Source organism: Melospiza melodia, chromosome 22 (assembly GCF_035770615.1).
Source record: "Melospiza melodia melodia isolate bMelMel2 chromosome 22, bMelMel2.pri, whole genome shotgun sequence".
NCBI lineage: Eukaryota > Metazoa > Chordata > Aves > Passeriformes > Passerellidae > Melospiza > Melospiza melodia.
The window spans coordinates 9,610,117-9,630,786 of record NC_086215.1 but is presented as its reverse complement, the minus strand read 5'-3'; the positions used below and the strand labels follow the sequence as shown (position 1 = coordinate 9,630,786).

Genomic DNA, 20,670 nt, shown 5'->3' with positions numbered 1-20,670 from the left:
TACTTGGAGAACCTTTGGACCCCACCCTGACAGGGCACCAGATTTATGTGGGAGCTGAGAATGATTGCCAGCTAATGCAATATTAAAATATCTCCTTCATTTCAGCACAAAGATAGCTCCCAGATTTCCTGAGGAATCACAAAGTTATTTGGAGGGGTGGGATAGAACAGCAAGGACTTGTGTGCTCAGGAAACTGCCAGATAAATTAGGGGGAGTTCAGAAGACTCAGATGTGAGCCTGGGAAGTGGATTAGATTTCAAATACTGCATCAGACAAAAACTGAGTGAGGCTGCAGCTCTCCGTCGGTATTTCACAGATCTGTAAATGTTTTTTTAAAGATGCTCAATCCAACACTTAGCTGGCTATAACAAGGACTTAAGGGAGCAAAAAGCTCTTTTTTCTTTTTTCTTTCTTTTGCTCTGTTGCTTCATTAGCTCTGAGAACGCTGGTTCCATTACTGTGAGTTTTCCTGTATAATTTAGGAAAATAATGAAAGCATGCATATTTTCCTCGGTGTTCTTGGCATTAAATATGTCTTTAAATTTGTTTAGCTCCTTTTTTATACATATATATATACACACAGTGTGGGCTGGTATCCTTTTGAATATTTCAAAACTGTAGAAATTGTTTTGGGTTGTTTTTATTCGAGATAAAAGTTGGCTCGTTTTTATTTTTAAGATTGAAACATGAAAAGAAAAAAAATAATTGCTACAATCCATAAGTTCCCATTGCTGTGTGGCAGTGGAATCAGTGCATAAATTTCACAAAAATATCAGTGCTCCATGTTTGCTTTCTTCTCTCACAAGCATCCATGAGAAATACTGAGCTGTGGAAGGATCAGAATGAGGTAATTTTTCTGTAAACAGCACTGAGATTTAGTGTGAATTTTGTTGGGTTTTTTTTTTTCTCTTCCAGATCAATAACTCTTTCATGTTTTTGTTCAATAGGGATGGATTTTGGAAGGCTTCCCTGAAAACCAGGAGCAGGCATGGATGCTGCAATCATCTGGCATTTTTCCTAGGCATGTTGGTAAGCAGTACAAGGTTTGTGTGTGGTTGCATCCAGGAGGAAAGACTGGAAGGGTTTGTCTCCAAAAATCCTCAATAAATTCAGTACCAATGCTGGAGACAGAATCACCAGACAGCACAATATTTCAGTGGGGTTGAAAGCCTGAGGTAACCTGGGAGATTTTAAGCTCTGTCTTTCACAGTCTTTTCTCCTTCCATTCAGAGCTCTGTGATTTCCAGACCCTGCACCAAGTGGGTTTGAGCAGCTAAAATGGCTTTGCTCCTGAATTCCATCTCTAAAAATCACTTTTATGCTCAGACTAAAGCAGTTCCCCATGTGCTAAACACAAATTTATGTTTCTGTTGAATTAGGGAATGTAAATTTCACCAAGTGAAGTGGAAACATGGTGATTTTAAGCTTGACCTTTCAGAGTGGGGCTGGATTCTGGCTGGTTTGGGGTGGAATGTTTTACAGACCTTGGCAGCTGCCCTTGCCATACAGGAGAAGCAATTTGTCCCAAATTATAGCTAAAGGACCTACTTAGAATATAAAAAAATCACTGCAATTGTGTGGAATGCAGTGTGAAATGATAAATGCAGAGCTTGCCAGTGAACAGAATTTATCCAACTTGATGAATTGTCACTTTGGATTTGATTTGGATGATATTCAACTGTTAATGAAGAACTCAGAATCACTGCAGTAGAGTTAGGCAAAAGTGTTTAATGTCTAGTACTTGCATGTATTTTTAATATACCTAATAACATCTGAAGTTGAGTTTTGCTCACAATTATATCTGTGCCACCAAGACCCGAATGAGAATCTTACAGCTCAGCCTGTCTAGTTAATCAAAAAGAAGATTGAGAGGAGATGAGATTTACTGTGTGTGAGTACCTTAATAGGGAGAAAAGTGCCTGAAAAAGCCATTTAATACAAAGAAGAAAGTCATAAAAAGAACTTGTTTGAAACCTGTAATCAAATGCACTGAAAATAGTAATTAAATTACAGTGTTTAACTGCAAGGATGATTAGCCAAAAGCAACCCATGGAACTGACAGGTTCTTCCTCTTTTGATGCTTTCTAATCAAGTTTGAACACTTTTCTGTGAGGTTATATATATAAAAAATCAGTTTCACTGGTCTCACCACCAAAGAACCTGGGTGAAAAGTAATGTTTGTGGTGTAGAAGAGAATCAGCCTCAAGTGTCAGTGGGAACTTCTGTCTGAGGCTCCAGAGACAGTTTTTTATTGCTGCTGGTGATGTTTTTTGGATAGTGGGGACAGTTAGTGCCCATGGGTACTGGATTCATGGATATTTTATCCCCCTGTGTTGTTTAGTATTCTGATTAAAAGTGGAGTAAAATATTTGCAGGCAGAATGCTGGGAAATGAAATATGCTCGAGATAAATTCAGCCATCTTTAATATTAGGATACATATGAACAGTTACAGGGAATAAAGCAAATTATTAACAAGAGCCACACTTTTTAATTTTTTCTCCTTTTTTCCTTTTTTGTTGCCTAGTTATGCTCTATGCCCCAGACACTGTGCTGATTGAGAGGAGTGGTGGGAAAAGGCTGGATCCCCTCACACAAGGTGCAGTATTGTTTGTTCCTGACCTCCTCTGCACACTGCAGTGTTGTTTGGTCTCAGAAATGTTGTAGTACTACTGATGGGGCTAAAATTTAAATGGGATCCCTTTTAAAACTAGTAGGAATTTGTAATTATACATTTCAGCTGTTTGGAAATGGTATTTGTTGACATTGCTTTATTTTTAGTGCCAATAAAATACAGAGAAATAAAAAGCTCAGGATTGAGCCTGTAAACAGTGGACTATGACAGTACAGAATATTTAAAGGTTAGATCTGTCCATATGAGTTTATAATTTTCCTGTGCATCTCTGCTAGGTCCTGCTTTGTTTCTGAGGTGCAGGGATGCTTTTAGGGTAAATAAAATAATTTCCATTAGGTTAAATAAAAGCATTTCTATTAAATAAAACAAACTGTCAAATCGACTCAGCTCTGTATTGTCTGTTGAGTTTTATCATCAATCATCCATCATGAGATAAAATCCTGCAATTGCTCAATAAAAATATCAAGTTGGATGTTTTGAGGAGTGGAATTAAGAGGAACATTCTTAATTAGAGGCCAGTTAATTCATGCTACTAGTTCTGAGGAGTGGAATTAGGAGGGACATTCTTAATTACAGATCTGTTAATTCATGCTCTTAGTTCTGAGGAGTGGAATGAAGAGGGACACTCTTAATTAGAGACCTATTAATTCATGCTCTTAGCTCCTAACCATGTTCCCTGTAGAGGTTTTCCACACAACCTTTGACTGGCCAAGTGACCCCCTGGTGCAGGAGAGGTTGGTGAAACCAGAAGATCTCTCTGAGCAGGAGGTGTCCAAGAAGCTGCTGGAATACCACAGAAACTTCCCTGAGATTTTCCACATCTACCAGAAGGTTCTGAAATCCATCAACGCAGACCAGCCCTCCGTGGACGTTCTCTCACAGGGTAAATTTGTGCTTTGTGGCAGGGGGAGCAGGTCCTGTTTGAGGGCTGGTTCCTGGCTCTTAGAGTCACTTTGTGGGATTAGGCAGCTCAGATGCTCCCAGCTGGGCTGTGCTCTCTCTAGAGCAGCATTTGGGCTGTTCCTGGTGATTATTTTACTGGAGTAAAAGTGCAGATAACTGGAAATACTCAGCTCCCAGCCCTGCCAAGGAAGAGCTGAGTCAGCAGAGCAAATGTCACCATCATTTCTGTGAGTGTCTCTTCTAAAAGGGAGCCCTGTGGCTCAATTGTTCATCTCCCAAAGGGCCAATACCTTCCAAAGTCTGAGAACAACAAGGAGGAGTAGTTCAAAGCCAGGAACATTTCATTGTTTAAAAGCTGTTTGTGCTGGGAGCTTTCCTGTTCATCAGTTCTTGTTTGCCTTTGCTTGGCTGTAATGCAATCTGACTTTTAATGTTGATCCTTCTAGAAGAGAATAAGGAAACTGCCAGAAAGACCAATTGATGTACTTTGTAGCTGTCAGTCTGCAGATGATCTCTTATATCCCAGTAATTTTGCATCTCAAAAAGGTCTTTTTTTTTTAATAACAAGTGCTGCACTTTTAAGATAAACAAGTAGGAAGTTTATATTCTGAATTTCCACATTAATTACCTCTAAATTACTTAATTAAATTTAAAAGTTCATATCATCATTCATAAAGAATTCATGCCTTGAATTGTAAATAAAAATGTGAGTGCCTGAATATTAATTATTATTAATTAATAATGTAGTGAGATAAATTGAAAACTGGAATGAAAAAATCCTCTCTAGATCTTTTTTCTGCAGTGCATCAAGCAGCCAGATTTTTTTTAAAGAATAATTAGATGTGGAGACTGTCTAGGGGATCATTACTCCTAATTAACTTGGTTATTTACTGCAAATTAAGCATCATTTGTAAGCAGGGTGCTTTGCCTGTAATGTTTGTGCTTTTCAATACACTGGCTTGTGGAAAATGTTCAGAATAACTGGAGCACTGCTTGGGTAGCTGATTCTCAGGGTTCCATGCAGCAAACACTATTTGCTAGCAGGATTTTCCAGGTTTTTTGTTTAGATTTTTATTGCCCCAGCTAAAATTAAAAAAAAAAAAAAAAAAAAAAAAAAAGAGATCTCATAAAAATGATCAGGATTGTGGGTTGTTTCACACAATTATAAAATGTTGTGGGCTGAATTGCTGCTGCCCTGATGTGGGAATGACACCCAGTGCAGCTGGGCAGTGCAGGACCCCAGCTCTGCAGGAAGGGATGGATCCAATCCCATGGGGCTGCACCTTTAGTTTCTCCATATTTTAGGGCTGCTATGTGGAAATTTGAGTTTGCTGGAGTTGTTTCTTTTTTAGAAAAGATTTTCAGGGAGGGTTCCCTGAAAAATTGTTGGTACAGAGCCATGCATTGACAATGGCTCCTAAAATCCTGATCCTCAGGGTGTTCCCCACCAATCCTTTTGTGCTTTTTAATATAGCTTATGATTCATACAAACACTCATGCTTAAGCTTGTCCTATTCCTGAACCTAAAATTCTTTTTTTTATTACAAGGACTCTTTAGGGAGTCTTTTATTGGAACTGAAGATCTCACAAAACCTGAGAGAGGCTGCAGCTCATCTGGGCTCACCTTTAGGTGTGTCCACTGCAATCCCAGGGGAATCAGAGCTTTGAAGATGTGTCCTTGCTGCTTTGGCCATGGCCAACCAGAGAGTTTAACTTTGGCATTGGACTGATCCCTGGAAAAGCCAAAAGATGTCTCAAGTATGGCTTGGGCTGCTCCCTTCTCTGGCATTCTCAGCCATCAAATGGGCACAACTGTGTCCAAATACAATCCAAATTTATCTTTTGGCTTCTTGGTGATCTCTCAGGTTCTCCTTTGGGTTTGTAACCAAGTCCAGGTCTCTGTAGCAGTGCTGATGATGCTTCACCATATCCCCTGGTCTTTCCAAACCTGCAGGTTGACCTCAAGGTGCTATTTCCTGCTTGAAGCAAAATTTAGGAGGGTGGTATCCAACAAATGAGTGGAATCAGGCGGAGAAGCTCAAATTTTCTTTACAAGTTACACAAAAAGGATGGGTAAAAGAATAAAACATCCACACTCAGCTCTGTGTTGTCAAGGCTGAGCAGTGTCATGACACACTGTGCTACAAGTCTATAATATTGTAATTAGGAGTCCTAATCACACACAGCTGGATAAATGTCATTAATTTAACATCCCGAGTTTTTACGCTTAAATATTTGTTCAGAAACTGCAGAAAGTATTAAATGTAATTACAGCCCTCTATAATTTGCATGGTAAAATTGTAGCTATCAAGCAAAAATTACTTCTGCTAAAAACAACATGGTAAGAGAGCAATTATTAATTGAATCTGCTCTTTAAAATGGTTTGACAGGCACTGATGAAAGACAGAGGAGTGTAATGATAGTGAGATTTCTGAAATTCCTCTCAGAGCAAATTGCTGACAGGACACTTTTATTTCAGTGTCCTGATTTTGGGTGCAGAGTCTGGGTGTTTCAGTGATAAAATAAACCACGATCAACATTTTTTTAAGAGAAGAGAGTAGTTTATCAACGATTATATATTTTTTAAGAAATGAGTGAATTTTTTGCCTTTAAGAGAGTAGCTAATCAATGATTATATTTATTTTTTTTTAGAAATGGGTTAATTTTTTGCCTTTAAGAAGAGAGTAGTTAATAAATTGTTATATTTATTTTTTTAAAGAAATGAGATAATTTTTTGCCTTTAAGAAGAGAGTAGCTAATAAATTATTATATTTATTTTTTTAAATAAATGAGATAATTTTTTGCCTTTAAGAAGACAGTAGCTAATAAATTATATATATATATTTTTTTTAAGAAATGAGATAATTTTTTGCCTTTCTCCCCTGTTGCAGTCCTTGCCTTTGTCCAAACCCGGCACCGTTCTGCCGCCCCCTTCACGCCCCGGATTCTCTTTTTTGGCCCCCCAGGCAGTGGGAAGAGCCTGCAGGCAGCACTAATAGCTCAGAAATATGATGTTGTCAACAGTAAGTTCTCAGTAAATATGCACTTTGCTCAATTCCCCCTTTCTCTCTTTTTGATCATTTATCTTTTGCTGTCTGTCTGTCTTATTTGCTATAAAATCTCCCTCTTTGTCCATTTCTGTGGATGTCAATTTTTTGAGAGAAGTGAAAAGTATTTGAATGAAGAAGTGTAAACCAAGTATGTGTGCTGTGGCAAAGCAGCTCTAAGGTTTTTTTAGTCATCTTTTCATCATTTTTATACCTTTTACATCTGTATTTTTCTATTGTTAGACTCCTGCAGTGCTCTGAATTCTTCTGTGGATCAGTGGATCATGAGGAATGATTTCAGTTTCAGCTCTCTGACCAAAATTGGGGCACTTTTAAAATAGAATTCACTCTGAACTTTAATGAGGTCTCCGCTCAAGTAATGTGTGAGAAAATGAAGGAATTAGTTAAAAGTGCGTCATCTTTCTTCTGTAAAGGAAGACCAAAAAATTCTGCATGAGACTTGTTCAAGATTAGCATTTAAATGTTAAAAAGTTCTGTATATAAAAGTGCAGCTTGCTGATAGGATCAGTGCAGTATTTTCCATGTTCTGTAGTGTCTTCTAATACTGGAGTGACCATAAATTATTTTAAACAAATGTCTGGTAGCTGTAAAATTTGCTGATTAGCCACATCATGTTAGTTAAGCAAAAGTCAGTTTTGATAGAATATTTCTGCTGTCAGTTATTATGCCATTGCTGTATTTTAAAATATCATGTGAAAAACTAATATTTGTAGATTTATTCAAAGCTGTAGTTTTATTAATTGCAAAATTGGCTTAAAGAAAACAAATCATGCTTGAATGTAAAAAAAATTTTGTCCTTTTGAATTTTTTTCAACTTTTTTTCTAAAACTGCAGGTTTCATAGTGTTCCATCTAGGTCAAAATTTGCATTTTTTTTCTAAAGTCACTAAAATATTAGAGAGTTGCAGCTCTTTTTATTAAAAATCATTACCAGTGCTTTACCCATATGTTGAATTTTATTTTCAGTGTTCTATAACCCAAATATTAGAAGAATTAAGTATTTAATACAGAGTTGGAATACCATAATTTTTCAGAATAATATTCAGCATACACTTACTTTCTATTAGGCCATTGGGCTTGAAGCTTAGACTCAGAAATTTAAATCTATATTTAAAAAGTCTCATGAATTGGATTGAATTTAGGTGTGTACTCATTAGGTGTCTTAAATTGGGGTCTGTGCACTGAGTTTCTGTTGTGTTTTTTACACTATTTATTATGAATGTGAATTTGCTTCTCCAGGACAACTGGAGACTGTTCAAATTGTCACTTAAACATTGAATTTTATCAGCTTTGTCCCAGGAGCACTGCTGGGATGCTCTCACTCCTGTTGGCCTGGCAGTGTGATTAACAGCAATAAACTGATTAAAGGGCTCCATCTTCTCCCATCAAAGGCAGGGCCTGTCAGTGCTATTGATTCCAGGAAAAAAAGGAATCAATTTAGGATTATTAATTGAATAATCTCCAGGGGGACCTGTAGCTAATATTTTTTACCAAAAATAATTGGAGTTGTAACCAGGATTTCTGCTGCTGTGTGACCTCTCCATTCGTGGTTCCCTCCCTCACCTGGGCAGCCAGTGCCCTCCAAGGCCAAGCCAGGAATATTTCATGTACAGCTGTCCTGGCTCAGACCTGAAATCTGCATCTCCTGGAGTTCTGTGTGTGTTTGAAATCAATGATAATATTGCATTAGCACAGTTTTTTAAATGTAATCCTTACATGATCATTGAATGATCCAAGGAGGCCCCTCCTGAGCTGAGCATTGTGCTGCACCTCCAGCAGAGTGGTTCAGATGCTGTTGAGCAGCTGGAACTTTATTCAGTAATTACAAGTTTATAAAAAGTGAAAGCCACCAGCAATCCCTTGAGTTGTTATTTCAGAAATATATTTGATTAATGTCATTCTCTCCATTTTTAATATGTTCTTTGCCAAATATATTCTTTTTTTTTCTTCATTCCATATCCTCACTCTCCTTGCTTTTCACTCCGCTTGGCCAAAAAAAACCCGACAAAACCCTAACAACAAACTCAAAAACCATACAACTTTTATTTTATTCAGTGACCTTATTCCAGTATGCAGCTTCTGGGTTCTTTGCTTTGCTTTGCTTTGTTGCCTCCTTTTTAAAATTTAACCTTGTGTCTTTTTTGTTCTTCCTTCCTGTTAGTTTGCTGTGGGCAACTGCTAAAGGAAGCTGTTGCAGACAACACAAAACTTGGAGAACTCGTTAAGCCTCACATTGACAGTGGAGGCCCAGGTAGGGCACATTGTTGTCTCATTACATTGTAGTCACAAATTTGTAGCCAAAACCAAACTGTGAGTGGTTTTTTTGTTGGTCAGATTCTAATCAGAGTAGCCTGAAAGTCAATTAATTACATTTATTCCATGGGATTTGTAGGACTCCCTAACAGAAGTTTGATTTCTAAGGGGATTTTTATATCCTCAAAGCAAATATTCACTGTTCCAACAAAATTCAGATTTCTTGTGCAGATTCTGAAATCTGAATTCCACATTTTAATCTCTAATTAAATCTAAATTAAGTTCTAGTTATGAATTCAAACTGTGTTTGAATAGCACACTAGTGCTATTCAATAGCAAATAGTAATAGCAAATAGTGTTTTTATAGCACACTATTGTGTCAAACTGCTTTCAAAGCACAATAATATTGTGTTTCATTTTACATTTGGATGTTGACTTTTAGAATGCTACCACAGTTTCCTCTGCTTTCGTGTAAATATTTTAAACCTAAAATTTCTTTGTACTTCATTTCTATCAGCATTCTTGATTGTGGGAGGGGGAGTGCCATGAGAAATGTTGGGTATATTTTGCTTTGGGAAGGTTCTGCAGGGATTTCAGATAAATCATAAATACTGTGAGCTCCTGAGGGCAGCAGCTTAAATCTGTCTGTCTGTTACAGTTGTCCTGCTGTCTGTGTGTGGTGTTGGAAATCAGAGAATATCTGTAATTAAAGAGGAGAAATCACGTTGCAGGAGGGTGGAAGAATGTTTATTTTGCCAAATTGCAATGGCCTGGGAGAGGAACTTTCAGTGCTGTTTCTGGCAGCAGCCCAAATGGTTTCCAGTGGTACAAACACCAGGAGACAATCGTGCTGAAATGGGGAAATCTCAGTTAAACTTCAGTATTAATGGAATTTTGAGCAAAGCCCCCCAGAGCAAAGAGAAATCTTTGTTGTCCTTTATTTTCAGCAAAGAAATGTATTTGGTAGAGTGAAAAGCTTGAAAATCTCCTCTGTTTGTTGCACAATAGTTTAATTCTGAGGCTGAATTAGACAGCTCTGAAACACGAGCCTTTAAAATTAATTGAGATGAAATCAAGGTTTCCTTGATAGCAAACCCAGAGATTCAGGACTTTTCCAAAAGATCTTTGCCAGCCTGCAGCTTTGGGGGTGCCATTTTATTTTTTACTTTATTAAGCCACAGGATAAAATATTTTACCTCTGAACTCCATCTGCAGTGCATGGATTGCATTTATCCCTAATTCAGTCACCAGCTCAGAGCACTCACGGCAGCACCACACTGCTGGGAGCTGCTCTGGGGCAATGGGAAGGAACAACAGGAATCTCTGCAGCCTCACAGGGGAAATTTGGGTCCTCTGGAATGGGCACAGAGATCCAGGAGAGGATTTTCTGAGTTTGAGATACCCAGAATGGGCATTTAACTCAAAGGGAGGAGATCTCAGAGTATGGTGTGCAGGGGATCTGAGGTCTCCAGGTGTGGCAATAATTCCTTGCTTTTTGACCTGGATGTGGCTGGTTTTGAGTTCAGTTTAACTCCCACATAGAAATCCTTTCAAGCTCTAGGCCTGATTTTCATGGTGTCCATTAATTTCAGAATCTTGTGTGCCTGCTGTAATTTCTGCTCTGGGAGCTGCTCTGGGGCCATGGGGAGGGACAGCAGGAATCTCTGCAGAGGAAATTTGGGTCCTCTGGAATGGGCACAGAGATCCAGGAGAGGATTTTCTGAGTTTGAGATACCCAGAATGGGCATTTAACTCAAAAGATGGAGATCTCAGAGTATGGCATGCAGGGGATCTCCAGGTGTGCCCATAATTCCTTCCTGTGTGATCTGGTTTGACCTGAATGTGGTCAAACACATTTGAGTTTTGAGTTCAGCTTAACTCCCACACAGAAATCCTTTTAAAATCCTTTTAAGCTCTAGCCCTGACTTTCATGGTATCCATTAATTTCAGAATCTTGTGTGCCTGCTGTAATTTCACTGTCTGCTCATCTCTGTGGAGAGGAGCATTGTAAATACCTCACTCTCTAAATTTCAGTTATGGCTGAGATGGGACTTTGGATGATCTGTTTATTCCAAGAGAGCTCCTTTAAGAGCTTCCTTTACTAAAATGTTCTTTGTGTGTTTTATAAACTTCATCTTAACCATTAAAGTTCCTTAAAGGAGATGCATTCCCAGTAGAGTAAAATAATTGCACAGACCATAATTTTTAGCCCGTCCTAAAAATATGCACATCCTTAGTCCAAGGGAGCTGCTTTCATTTCAGGAAAATGAAATTGAAGTTGTAATTCCTTTCTTCCTCCAAATTAGAAATTATTTCAGATTTAGATGAATTTTTTTAATACAGCATGCACAGATAAAGCTGTACAATACTTCTGAATATTAATAGGGATCATAACTATATTTCTGTGCATTATGCTAAAAATTCTCCCTTAGATTTGCTGATATGCACATATATATTTTATTTGGTGGGACACAGCACAAAATTAAGGGCTGAATAAAGATAAATATCATCCAGCAAAAGCAGAAATAATAAGTTCTGTCATTTTGCTAATCCTCCTCTCCCAGGGATAACAAAGAATGAATTTACATTAGTAAACACTAACAAGAATTCATTACTGCCCTCACAAGAGGCTTGGAGAAAATGGAATAACACAGGGTACTGAAGAGGAAAGGTGGGCAAAGAATCTTTGCATCTTTGCTCTCTTGCTGCAGCCAGGTTGAAACTGGGGAAAAATTCTGCTGCTATGATTGACTATTGATAGTTTCCAGAAAATATCATTTACAAAAACTCAGTGTAGCCAATAGCAGACAGTGCTGGAAGTGGGAAAGCAATTAGAACTTCAACCGTTCCATTGGATTTGTGGTTGTTGAGAGGCTCAGCTGTTCCTGTGGGTTGGGAACCTTGCAAGTGACATTCCACAGAGCAGGGGAACCAAAGGCAGAGCAGGGAAAATGTTGTTCTCAAATCATTACTTGTCAAAACAAAAGCAGTGCCATAAAATCTTGAGGACATGCCTCATATATTCTTAAAACGCTGCCCCAGGGGACTGGTCCCAGCGTGTTTCCCTTCTCGTGGACAGCACTGATGGCATACAATTAGCCATTTAAAATGTGCCAGCAGGGCGTGGTGTGGGGCTGTAAGGAGGCTCAAAGCCCTGCCTGCTCAGAGCTCACTCATTATTGAGTTTTGGAGGCTGCCCAGTGCCCGTTCTGCCCCAGTTCTGCTTGGCTAACCCAGATTTTCATGGCTTTATGATCCATCCACATTTTCCTGTACTGCTGCTTCATGTTTACACCATGTATTTCAGGAACTGCCCAGACAATTCTGTTATTCACCCCAAAAGGCAACCCAGTATTCCTATTGTCAGTGTTTTCTAATGTTTGCTGTCTCATGAAGAGCTTTAAAATCCTCATTTTTGTGTTTGGTGATTTATTTTATCTAATGAAGGCAGCATAGATATTTTTGAGCCCATTAATTTTTTAATTCCCAGGACATTCTAGTGTACAATAGGTGCACACTAGATATTGAAAAATGCATTTTTGGGGATAAGTTCAGTAACCTGACAGCTTTCTACCTGTCGTAAACACTGAGCTGTGCTTTGGACAACCAGTCTGAGATGCAGAGACTGTTCCTTTAGGAAGTTGTGGTTTCACTGGGTACTGAGTAGGTATTAAGTATATCCTGGGCAGAAAATCACCAACATTGGAGTCTAAGCCAAATCTTCTGGTCCCTAACCCCAGTTAGATTAACTCCTGGTCAATAATGCTAAATTCAGCACTCACTATTTGCTTGGGCAGCCTGGGAAGAAATGGAGTAGAATGTGTGTGCAGTGGCCAGAACCCTCCCACAGGCAGCAAGACAAGTGCCATAAATTAATTTATTTGGTTTGATTCCTTCTGAAACGTTCTGAGGAAGCAGTTCCATAGATTTGGCCCTCCCCTGGACAGATGAGACCTGAAGGAAACCTTCAAACAGAATTCCTGTCCTCAGGTTGCTCCAGTTCTGAGGAGGGCTGGATGTGTCTCACTGCAAACATGGACAAACATTAATTAAAAGTTCCATCTGCATGATCTTTGATCACCATCTTAAAGATGTCTGTCAGAATTTGATACCCTGGGAGAACAAAAAAAAAAAAAATGCAGAAAGCATTTTTGATTTCCCCAAAATGTACCTGATGTTTGCATTGTATTAATGGAAGGACAAGCAGAAGCATTTTGGGGGTATCACAAAGATTGGGTAGATCATCAGTCAGTTGAAATCTGTTTGTCATTCTGTCCAATTTTTGTGGTGAAATAGCATGGAGTGATCCCTGCTAATTAATATATCTCTTTGTGAGGCTGTAATAAATAGAGCCAAGAAAAGTGAGATGACAGGAAAGCAGAATGAAGGAAAAAAAAACACTCCCAAACCAGTAAAATTCTGCTTTTCAGCTGGGAGAACTGCTACTAGTTTGGGTGATTGGGTTTTTTCCCACCAAAATGAAGATTCAGGAGGTAAGAGAACTGATTCATGGAACACACACAACATTGCACTGTTTGCAGCCTGTTAGAGTTGAACACACACAATCCATGTTGGTTTTTTCCTCTCCCTTTTTCTATTTTTTTTTTTTAAGTTGTAATATCTGAAGCTGTCCCCAATGGCAGTCTGCACGTAGGGGGTAAAATCTGGAATTCCCTAATTTCTCCTGTTTTCTAATAAAAACCATTACTTGTACGAACACAGATCTCCCCTGATTTTAAATTGCAGCGGTTTTAAAGGGTGCTTTTTGGTGCAGCCTCTGAAAGTTGGGGGTCCCCTGGCGATTGTGATCACAGTCTCACTGAAAACACTTTGCTCTGTTGAGGGTGGGTTTGTTTTTTTGGTTTTATTTTATTTTTATTTTGACATCAAATTAATATTCTCATCACTAAGCCCGAAACACAGATTTGACAATAGAGCAGCTCCTCTTTGTTAAAAACTCGCCGAGACTTCCCGAGTTGAAAGGACGAGTAAATCTTGATATCTGAGGGGGTAAGCTCAGTTTTTATTTCTTGTTTTTTTATAAGAGTGCTGTACTGGAGAGCTGCAAGCTGTCTGAACATTGCACAGACCCTTTGGGAGCTCCATTGGTTTTCAGCAAGCCTTTGCACGCCGTGTGTTTGTACTGGCTGAAGACAGCGCATGGCTCTCTAAATAATTTACAAGTTGATTAATAGACTCACATGGGTATAATTAGAAGAGGGAGAGACAGCAGCTCCAGTAACGGGTACAGTGCTTGGGGGAACTGGAGACTTTATTTTTTTTAAAGAAACTTTCTAGGGTGCTGGGCGTTTGAAGATAAGTTGGGAAGAGCTCAGTGCCTCTTCTCTTTTGAAGTGGAAATAGGACAGTTTGAATCCGTCGAGTTTAATTTTTCACAAGCTTTAGGGGCCCTGCAGTGCAACTCCCTTTTTATTATTGAAAAAAACTCTCCATTTTTCTTTCATTTTTCACACACACGCACACACACACACACAGAGTCCAAACAGGAGCTAATAAACAAATTGATTTTCTACTTTATTTAAGTTAGTTTTACAGCAATTCTGTAGCTCCCCTAAATGTGCAACTTGCTCACAAATAAACTGTGTAAAGTTACAGAGATATTTATGAATACACCACGCTTTAATTTATGCATTTTTAAGAAACCTTCACCTCTGTTTGACAATGCTTTTGAAGTAGCTCCGTTTTTCAAGTCAAACTTTTGACTTTTCCTCTGGGACTGCTACAAAGGTTTTTCTATGGAAAATAGGTAGCAGTCTTTTTTCCTACTAAGAGAAAATTGGTGGTCAAGAGAACATAATAAAAATTTTTTTTTTATTTTCTCTTTTAGGTGGCCATATTTTTATATGAGATGCAAGGTTGTAGAACAGAAAGTTTTAAATGCAGACATATAGGCAGTAGGTTGTAATTTTCTTCCCTGAATTTTACTTTTTCATGTGTTGAATCACTACAAGATGATAAATCAGAATTCCCTTTTCTTTTATTTGAAAATCTGGAATGTATTTTTCTTTATTCCACAATCCAGTCTGGCAGATATTCAGGGCTGGAGTGAGCCTTGATCTACAAAGATACTTTTAAAGGCCACCCCACTTAGGAGTAAAAACAAAGCAACCAAAAAAATCCACCCCAAAAAGCCAATCCTGGAAGCCAGACCAGGCAAAATAAATGTGATTTGATTAAAGAGAGGAATGCAGTTGTTTTCTGGAGCAATTGTGATAATCAGGCAGTTCATGGATATGGCCCTGCCCATGTTAAATGGTTTTGCAGTGGTGTTCACCATTCCTGCTGTTGCTGGAGGATCAATATTCCAATATTTGTGCCACAAACCCTCATGGATTTGAGTGAAGACGTGGCCCTTGGCCGTTTGGGGCCTCGTGGTTGTCAGGAGCATTTAAACAGCAAAGTGCAATATAAATGTGAAGTATTAATCTTTTATATTTATATTGATCTTCATTGCTGACAGTTATCCTTTAAAATTTAGGGAAGTGGAGGTTCCTTTCCTTTCCTTGCAGCACTGTCCCCTCACCAAAGGGCTGCTAACCTGAATTCTGGGTGGTTTGGAGTTTGGGGTGGAGATTTCATAGGCATCTTTATACAAAAGCCAGAAGGAAAAGCACATTGCATGTTGTCAGCATCCCCCTTATTTTGGGGTTTAACATAAAATTCTGGGTTTGGCTCTGTTTCACGGGGTGTGATACAAACAGAACCAGGCTGGTGCATGAAACAGCCTGACAAGGAAAACACAAAGCAGCTTTTGTGCATTCTTTAATATTTTTAAATGTCCCTTTAGTGTGGCTGGGAGGTGTCAGGAGAAGGGGAGACACAGCACAGGGCAGGATCCATCCCAGCCTCGGGCTCTGGAGCAGGAGCTGGCAGGGATGAGGAGCCTCTTCGGGAGCACCCCATCCCTTCTCACCCCATGGGAAGCAGGGTTTGGTGTAAAAAGCCACAATGTTTTTCACCATTTTATTCCTTTTTTTTTTAAATATTATCACTGTCAAGAAGGGTTTGTAGGTCAAATTCTGCACTGTGTTCTTCAGCAGAGCTGAGCTTTTAGAAATAAGGAGGAAATAGGAACTTGGTTGATAATGGAAGTGAGGAGTCCAGTGGGTTTGAAGTGTAGCTGTTCTCTGTGCAGCTGTAGTCTCTCTGTAAAAACAAAAGGAAAAGAAATACAAATATCCATTTATGATTATATCTGATCCATAATTTGGGATTGTACCTGCTTTAGAAATAGCATCATTTCCACTTTAACACAGCTAATTCCTATTTTAAATGACCAAAAACCTAAAAAACCAAAAATAAAATCAAGGAAAGACTGATTCTAATATATGCTAACAGGCAAAAATATGTTAGAGGCGGAAATTAAATATTTTACCACATTATTTGTTTTACTGTATTAAAAGAATGACTCCGATTCTTGCCGAAGCCCTTCTCAGCAGTGTCAAAGGAGCGAGTGAGAGGGGATTTGTTAGGGACGGTCCCTGGGATGGATCGATCACCGCGGTGCGAACCCGCGCCGGTGCCGATGTTCGCTGTCCCTTCTTCGAACCGACAGAACCGGGGATGCTTTCAGTGATTCGGTGCCAGCCCGGTGCTGCCGGGGCTCCAGCAGGTCTCAGCAGTGTCCGGAGCGGGCGCGTTTTCCCCGAATTCCCGATTTTTTTCCCGACATTTCGGCGGCGCCGCGGCCGCTGCTGCCCGCGGGGCGGGACCGGCTGCGCTGCCCGCCGTGACCGCGGGGTGGCGACAGAGAACAGACAACGGGCCGGGCCCAGCGGGGCTGAGGGACGGGACCGGCCCGGGACAGCACCGGGACAGCACCGGGACACAATCCCGGGCCGTGCGGGGCTGGGAGAGCGGGACCGGCCCAGGACAGCACCGGGAACATCCCGGGATCATCCCGGGCCGTGCGGGGCCGAGAGAGTGGGACCGGCCCAGGACAGCACCGGGAACATCCCGGGACAGCACCGGGACCATCCTGGGCCGTGCGGGGCTGAGAGACCAGGACCATCCCGGGCCCATGCTGGAACCATCCCGGGACCATCGCGGGAGGGCCGGGACCATCCCGGGACCATCCCGGCACCACCGGGATCCTGCGGGACTGAGAGCACCGGGACCCCCGGGACCATCCCGTGACTGTGGGGCCGAGAGCCCCGGCATCATACTGAGACAACAGGATCCTACGGGGCTGAGGCCCCCGGGACCATCCCGGGAGCATCGGGATCCTACGGGGCTGAGACCCCCGGGATCCTGCGGGACCGTGGGGCTGAGACCTCCGGGACTTCCCCAGGATCATCCTGGGACCACCGGGATCCTGCAAGGCTGAGACCCCCGGGACCAACGGGATCATCCCGGGATCCTGCGGGGCTGAGACCCCCGGGGCCAACGGGATCATCCCGGGCTCCTGCAGGGCTGAGACCCCCGGGACCAACGGGATCATCCCGGGATCCTGCAGGGCTGAGACCCCCGGGACCAACGGGATCATCCCGGGATCCTGCAGGGCTGAGACCCCCGGGACCCTCCGGGACCCCGCCGGGTGCGGGGCCGGAGCCCCCCTGTTCTCCGGGGACCCTCGGGATGCTGGGCTCGGAACCTCCCGGCATTTCCCCTCTCCCACCCCGGCCAGTCTAAGCCGGTGTTCTCCCGCCGGTGCCGCTGCAGCGCTCCCGGCCCGGTGCTCGCTGTTAGTGACGGTACCGGGGCCGGCTGAGCACAGCCCTGCCCGGCCTCACCCTCCGAGGATCAGCCGAAATTATCGATCAGCCCACGCCATGGTAAATCACTGCCAAATCACTCTCAAACACATTAAAAACCAATTTATACAGTCTCAATCGATACCATCTCTGAGCGCCCTTATGTGGGCAAGGAAACAGAGTAGAAAAGGGCAATTACTCATTGTGAATCATCCAGAGTTTCTAGAGCAATAAAATAAGGAAATCTCACGCTTTGCTAAATCTGGGTGTTCGTGGACAATTCAGGAAAGTAGCATTTGGCAGTAGCTTATACTCGGGACAAGATGTTACCTGTCAACTACTGGGATCGAGCCTCAGGCATCTGAATTAGCTGTGAAAGTCTAAAGACCTTGCTAAAAAAAATAATCTCCATAAGCAGGATAAAGCATAGATGGACAGTATTGTCAAAAGGACCTTTTAGAGCACAAAGCTGACAGAATTTGGATCTGTAAATTCATTTATGCTGTACTTAGAATCGAGGTTTTATAGGTTTGGAGAAGTGAGTTGATACCCTTCAAAAGTCTGTTTTAAAGGGAAATGCACGGAGGAGGTATCAATTTAAATATGATAATTGTATAGCTCTGAGCACTGACAGCATTGAAGTTATTGGAGAATAGTGCCCTGTAATCTCTCAAGTGGTGTTTTCCCCCTTTCAGGCTGTGCCTTTAATGTTCTATTACTTTTGTCTGGAGCAGGTGGTGTGATTTTGTAACTGATTGCCTGATTTTGTAACTGATTGCCTGATCCTGGTTCCTGTTAGTCCTGCAGATCCACGGGTTGGGGAAGAGCTAATGGGCCACGCTCCTGTGAGCTTCAGGAGGACGTACCTCTCATGAGAAGCACCTGAAAAAAATGTGCTTTTTACCTGTGAAAACCTTTGAAGCTCTGAGCAGTAAATTTATTTTTTAAATGTTCTGCTGGAAGGTGCTGATTTACTGCCCTGGAGATGGAAATTCTCTGGGTGTCCACGTAGCAGCTCCAGCGCAAGCAGCAGCACTTTAAACCTTGTCCCCTGCCTGATCAAACCCCCTGAAATTATTAAATCACTTCTCAGATCCACAGCTGCCTATTCAGGGGTGTAGTGTTGATCATTAACGTGGTGAAACAGGCTGGGAGATAAAGGAGACACAGGGTGTGGGTTGGGGCAGGCACAGACAAATTACATTTCCATTTGGGGCTGGTTTCCATCATTCTGCTGCTCTCCATGCCTAGGGTTTGCTGTGGTCCTCAGCTGTGCTGATGCTCTCAGGAGTCCCTGCAGCTCTGTATCTCTGCAGCTTTACTTCTGAGGGGTGAATTTTACTCCTGTGCCTCGATTTCTCTCTCTAATAGAGATGTGCTCCCACCTTACCTAGCCTGGATATTTCCTTGCAGCAGCACATTGTAATTTTTACCAGAAACTTACCTTTGGACTTCTCTAATGATAAAGTAAAATCTCTCTCGAGTCTCATTCCCCCAACTTTCAGAGTTGGAAACTCACACAAGCTTATGTTGAAAAGGAATTGATTATTCAAAGCTCTTGTGCTTCATAATCTCCTTAAAACATGTAGATTGACTGTCTCGTCAGGAAATCTCTATATTTCACTTTGCTATATGCCCATTGGGTTATGTGCTTAAGACCAGGAGACCTCTGGCTAGTTCCTCACAGGCTGTGTGCCCCTCCAATTACAGGTTATTAATTTGCCTTGCATTCCAGAGACAGTTCCACATGAGTGAAAAGGAATTCTGTGCTGCAGAGTTCTTCATTACCTACTCTGTCTGTACTACAAAATAAGAATAATACTGATTTTTTTTTTTCTCTCTCTCTCTCTCATTTTTTTTCCTTCCCTCTGGTCTGTGGAAGATGTTTTACAGTTTTAATGCAGCTGTTTTAAGTGTGACTGTTCCTGTTCAAGGGCAGCTGATGTACTTTGTAATGCCACCAAGCAGCCAACAAGCTCTGTTCCCCCATTGTGTTGAAGTGATAGGTATGTTTGCTAATCAAGAGGAGAGCAGAGCTTGCTGTCTGACTTGTTTATGTTTTATTTCTCACCATCAAGCTTTAGAGGGAGGCACAGAAAATATGTAAGTATCTATATTATTCAGTGATGTATACGTGCACATGGTGCTGCTGATGTCTTGCAGTCACTCCTGGCTGAAGGGAGGGATGTGCCCAGCATCCCTCAGAGCACCCCAAACCTGGCTTGTCATTAGATAAAATATTAATTTATTGTCTCTGCATCTCAGGTTTTTCCCCTCCTCGTGTGATTTCTTCAGTTTTGTTCCAAAGTAGTGACCACAGAGGAGAATTTTGGTCATCAGGGTTCACAGGAGGTCTGTGGGAAATGCTCACACCCAGGAGATGCCCCAGGTTCCCACCACAATTGCTGTTTGATTTCCTCCTAGGCTGTTTCTCCTTCCCATGTGGAGGGTGGAAGCAATGTGGAGCTGGGGAATCTCCAGGATCTGCAGGAAGCTCAGGAGATCCATCTTTCTGTGCCTTTCCTGGGCCTCCCAGCCCTGATCCCTGCTCAGGGATGTCAGCCCTGCCAGAATCCCACTGCAGTTTCACTCATGGGTTTGTGGGTTTTATTCCAATTCCTTGCAAAACTGCTTTCAGCATTCTGAAATGAAAAAAAAAATAAAATCATGTCAGCTGGCATCTCTGCAAATCCCTGTCAATGATTCCAGCAGGAATTGTCATAAAATAGCACACAGGAAGAAAGTTCAGTGCTGCAGCCAGAAATTCTGGACCATGGGAAAATTCCACTGCTCTTTGTATGGAATGCATTGTTGGGAAAGAGAAATTTGGGGTTTGTTTGTTTTTCTTTATTCCTGCTAGGATGTGTTGGGTTTGTGTTAATTCTTGTAAGCTGGAGGGTGGGGAGACAACTGCCCTGGAAAAAGCACTGAAATTCTCCTGCTCTCCCTGCCATGCCTGCCTGCAGCTCAGTCTTGGATAGAGAAGAAGCTTCCATCTGATAAAATTCCTCCCTGCTGCTGTGCTATTGTTGCAGTTAATTTTATGAATCCCATTTTTAACAGAATACTCAGTTTTTGCATTGTCATTTTGCTCTTTGTC

General features: G+C 41.4%; 1 protein-coding gene across 6 annotated transcripts in view; it reads left to right on the top strand.

The window, feature by feature from the left end:
- The window catches only part of AK8 (adenylate kinase 8), a 66,365-nt gene that overhangs the window by 17,418 nt on the left and 28,277 nt on the right, over positions 1-20,670 (top strand). For 4 of the 6 annotated variants that reach the window (XM_063174614.1, XM_063174616.1, XM_063174615.1 and 1 more), the window contains 5 exons: positions 948-1,029; positions 2,526-2,597; positions 3,316-3,516; positions 6,428-6,559; positions 8,765-8,854. In XM_063174614.1, the coding sequence (XP_063030684.1) occupies positions 948-1,029; positions 2,526-2,597; positions 3,316-3,516; positions 6,428-6,559; positions 8,765-8,854 (577 nt within the window). Of the gene's footprint in view, positions 1-806; positions 848-947; positions 1,030-2,525; positions 2,598-3,315; positions 3,517-6,427; positions 6,560-8,764; positions 8,855-20,670 lie in introns of all 6 variants that reach the window. The other 2 variants (XM_063174620.1, XM_063174617.1) reach the window with 2 other exon arrangements.